Source organism: Heteronotia binoei, chromosome 8 (assembly GCF_032191835.1).
Source record: "Heteronotia binoei isolate CCM8104 ecotype False Entrance Well chromosome 8, APGP_CSIRO_Hbin_v1, whole genome shotgun sequence".
Taxonomy (NCBI): Eukaryota; Metazoa; Chordata; class Lepidosauria; order Squamata; family Gekkonidae; genus Heteronotia; species Heteronotia binoei.
This window is the reverse complement of record NC_083230.1, coordinates 16,992,502-16,997,168: the sequence shown is the minus strand read 5'-3', so window position 1 is coordinate 16,997,168 and position 4,667 is coordinate 16,992,502. Positions and strand designations below refer to the sequence as shown.

The following is a 4,667-nucleotide window of genomic DNA, read 5'->3' as shown; positions in this document are numbered from 1 at the left end:
CACATCTGTGAATACCTTTCTTTTCCCCCTTTTGTAAATAAATTTAAAAAACTTTCTGTAATAAATGTACATTTTATACATTCACATGTATAAAAATAAAAATGTATTTAGAAGCCGTTGAGTTTGTGCAAATTTTGATACTAAAAAATATTCGATATTAAAAAGATCACGTTGCATTTAGGGAGGTCGCTTTTGATCAGTAAGAGGGAGATTGACGCTGATACGTCGATAGACGTATGATTTTACCAATAACGCTGAAAATAACGTCTCTGCACCGAGAAAACTTAAAATAGACCGAGAGCTGTTTAAACACAAGTCCTAATACCGACAGCGTGTTTTCACGGGTTCCTTACTTTAAAAAATCAACACCGTGCACGCTCTTCCCCACATAATCCTGAACAGCTCTTTAAAAGTTCTTTAAAAGCCGGAGCAAGTCTTTTTCTGTAGCGGTTCCGGCGGGGGCCGTCTCTTCTCTCAGCCGATACCGCCAACACAGAAAGTCCTTCTCCTGGTTTGTTTTAATAATGTATAATCATGCCAATTTTTGGCTAATGGTTTTTTGTAAAACACTTGGGGCAACAAAGAAACAAAGTATAAAAATACATTGAATAATCGGACACAGCCGGTTATTACATATAAGCTTTTTTTCTTTATTTTCACTTTACGGTGAAACACTCCCCTGTAAATATGACCTATTGAACAGGGTAGGAGTGACGGTGTAAAGGCTGTGGATCGCAATCGTGGGAGGATAGGTTTCTTCGGCGTTTGCTTGGGCGGATTAAAATTAGCTGGGGCAAACGGGGCAAGAAACGGAGGGAGTCTATCTGATTTTATATAGGAAAGCGGGTGTAATATTCTGTAAAGATGGCTACGAATCAAAGGTGCCGAGGGTGAGCATAATGGGAAAAGGTGAGAATGGGGGAGGCCGGAATCAGGTTGGGGTGCAATAAACATATTACAAAGTAACACACGAGCAACAGCGTTATAGGCCGCCGCCGGATCATGTTAGGGAAAGGGGGGGGGGGTATGTTCCTTGTCTATACACGTAGGTAATCCCATCATTCTTTTACCCGTGTTCTTTCGGCCGGTACTTCCTCTACATTTCTATGACCGTATCTATTACGGATGCTTAATTTGTCGGCTTCTCGATTTGTAAGAAACCTACCGATTGGGGGAAAGTAGGTTGTAAAATCGTATCTGTATAGAACCGGCGGTACTGGGGCACGGTTGGAGCAGGCCGACGTATTCATCGGCAGTCATCGAAGAGTCGCTATGCTGAGCGATCTGACAGCCGAGACAAGGCGACTGGTGGATGGCTACTTGCGACGCAACCTGAGTGGTTCGGTGCTGTCTCACAGCCACACGGCCAAGACCCTGCGGAGAGTGGCTGACAAGCTGGAGAGCCGTGAGAAGACATTCTTTCACTCCATTTGCTCCACAGCAATCTTGCCGGAGCCTGGTAGGGCAGACGTCCATTTGAGACGTGTGGCGGCGCAGATGGCATCTGATGGCGGGCTTAACTGGGGTCGAGTAGTGGCGCTGTTTGTGTTCACCGGCACCTTGGCAACAGCTCTGGCTGAGCGGGGGGCCCACGAGGAGATCGGCGGCCTGACAGAAGCATTGGTCATCTATCTGTCTGTGGAGAAGCGCGAGTGGCTGGAGGCGCATGGTGGCTGGGAAGGGTTCTACCGCTACTTCAACAAACACGGTTCTGATTCAATCAGCCGGTGCGATACCAAAAGCAACACTATCATAGCGACCGCCGGATTTGTCCTAGCAGGATTAGCTTTCCTCATGGCTGTGAGATAAAAGTACATCGTGAACTCGAAACTATGAACAAGCGCTATGAAACTATGAACAAGTACCCGTGATGAGTCCGCTCTATATTTTTACAATTTTAATAACGTTGCTTAAATCGGTGTCTAGGCCTGAATGTTTAAATGAAGCACAACCCACCTTGGCAACGTCAAAAAACCAAACAAATGGAAACAAAGATTGTTCAGGTCCTAAGTTTGTATGTTTTGTTAGTTCCATTCTAGAGAACTGAGACGTTATGCTAAAATACGCTAGATGACCTTGCGGTGCAATCGACGTAACGATGTGTGTTTGGATTTTTATGGAGGGAATTCTAAGCTTATTTCAGTCGAGCACACCACGTGTTTCATACCGTCATATCTAATAGAAAAGCATTTTATTAAAGCGAGAATATACAAAGCGTAGCTTTTTTAATTAACAACAATCTGCATCCCGACCCACGTGTCTACAGTTCCCCGCGAATGAGGCGTCTTCCACTTTGGTGTCGAATAGGAGGGAAGGGGGGATTGCCGGGAAATCCTGCAAGGGGGGGGGCAGGGTAAGAAATACACGGCGTACATCTTTGTCGTGTTGCGATTCACAAGGATTAGACACGTGTGTATGTACAGAAGGTGTAGCAACGATACATCCGCTTTATCAATGTGAGAAAACAAAAACAAGCGTGCTATTTCCCCCACCCTACTGAAAAAATACAGTTCTTACTATCCGCTTCAGGATACGGGTCTTATATACAAACAGACGTGTGTGTTTTCTCATCTACATGTGGTTGGGACATTCTCGATTCTAATCTGTATGTTTTTCCTGCTTTGCAACCTCTTCTTCTTCCTCCATGAGGGAATCAACCTCCTTTGGAGACTCCGGTGTTTGCGCTTCATCAACCGGGGGTTCCCTCGCCTTTTCCACAGCTTCATCCTTCGTGTCTGCTTCAGAATCTCCAGAGGTATCCTCCATGTCCGCTCCGGAATCACCGGCGGTATCGTGCTCGGCATCTGCTAGGGAATCTTCCTCATCTGAATCTTGAAAGTGTGCTAGACCCCCGCAGTATGGGCAGTGACAGGCGTCCGGCCTCCCTGAGTTGACCGCTGCCACATTCTCTACCTAAAAGTTTGAAGAACAACAACAACAACAAAAATTAGTATCCGGTCTCATGAGCGTGCCCCCCACCCCCCAATTCCATACACCTTGGGGGTTTTTTAGGCCTTACATTCGGATAGAGCGCTTTCAAATAGACCGTTTCCTCCACAATCTCCATATTTTCTTGTGCCTTCCCTCCACGTTCTGACTCCTTGATAGAGACGCCATTCTCAGTGAGCTCTGACTTTTCCCAAGCCTTCTTTGTGGAACTCTCCCTCAAAGGGGATTCATTATTCTCCACCTGTGTTGAGTTCTTGAGATTAGAACCACGCTTTCTTAAAGATTTGAGCAACACCAGGGTTAGCATCCCACACATGATCAAATCCTCTAAATCAGCGACTTTGGTCTCTGATCCCTCCGCCGCCTAATTTAAAAAAAAAAAAAAAAAAAAAGAAAGGGCATAACGCTACATGACCCGCCATCGCAATCCTCCCAGCTTTCCTCTTTTCTCACAACTTACCTGTGCATCTGTTTCTGCTTCCTGGTTCTCCAAACTCTCCTCTTCCATGTTTTCGGGTACAGATTCTAGAGGGGTCTTCTCGGGGGCGGTGTTCTCCGCTTCTATCTCATCACCGTTGCCTTTTCCTGAATGTTTGTGAGGCTTGATGCCTAGGGGTCCCTCCATGTTAGAAAATTTCTCCATGGTGGTACGGAGCCGTCAGAACGGCGCTCGGGTTTCCCGTATTTAAAGAGAATCCTGCGCCGACCCCCCCGCACCCGCTGGAGCGTTTGAACAATGGGCGACTCCCCTATTGGTGACGGGCCGCTGAGCCGAATTCGCAGAAGGGGGCCTATCTCGGGGTTGTCAAAAGTCAGAGTAACAAGGTTGTCTAACGTTATACATCGCGATCGCGTATTATATTTTATTCGATTATATACAACGACCGTCTAAGACACGCGTAATCAAAACATCGAATTGCGCGGATGCTTTAGAAACTACCGCCGAGGGCCCCGATTTGCGTGCCTTTGTATTAAAACCGAAGCGCGCAAAACACGATCAAATAGCGATCTATGACAAAGGAACGGTCGTAACATTTCTCTATCCTCATCGCCGGCAGAAGTAATAAGGATAACGGCGGAGATGGGAGAGGGAAAAAGGGTGTCGTATAACCAATTACTAAAAATACAAAGCTGTAAAATAGAATTGAAAACTGCTGAAGAGTTGAATAATAAATATGATTGGTTTCAAACGCAACAAATAAAAAGTTTGGTGGAGAATGACATTAAAACTGAAGGAATGAGATGAGAACAAACAGAAATGGGAAAAGTTCTGCTTGGAGACAATGAAAAATTAATTTCAAAAATCTATATGTTACTTTTAAAATGAAGTAGTGACATCTCAAATGATTAAGTGGGCAATTAATGTAAATAAAGAAATATATATGGAAACTTGGGGATATTTGTGGAAGAACTTTATGAAACTCTCAACGTATCATAGTATTAAAGAAAATTGTTTTAAAATGATATATAGACGGTATATGACTCCTAAGAAAATTGGCAAAGATGAATAATAAGATGCCGGACAGTTGTTGGAAATGTAAAAAACATGGAGTTTCTTTCTACCGTATGCGGTGGACTTGTGAAAGGGCAAAAAAGTACTGGCCGATGATTCAACAAGAAATTTCTAGGATCTTGGGATATGAATTTAAGAAAGTCGCAGAGACTTTTCTGTTGGGATTACAAATGGAAAAAAATTTCAAAAGAAGATAGAACTATAA

The 4,667-nt window shown here is 44.3% G+C and overlaps 1 protein-coding gene across 1 annotated transcript; it reads left to right on the top strand.

Annotated features, from left to right (window-relative positions):
• Window positions 1-1,272: 1,272 nt before the first annotated feature.
• Window positions 1,273-1,809, top strand: LOC132575987 (anti-apoptotic protein NR13-like). The gene has a single exon (XM_060244700.1). It carries the CDS (start codon window positions 1,273-1,275, stop codon window positions 1,807-1,809), a length of 537 nt encoding a protein of 178 aa, XP_060100683.1.
• The last annotated feature ends 2,858 nt before the right edge of the window (window positions 1,810-4,667 follow it).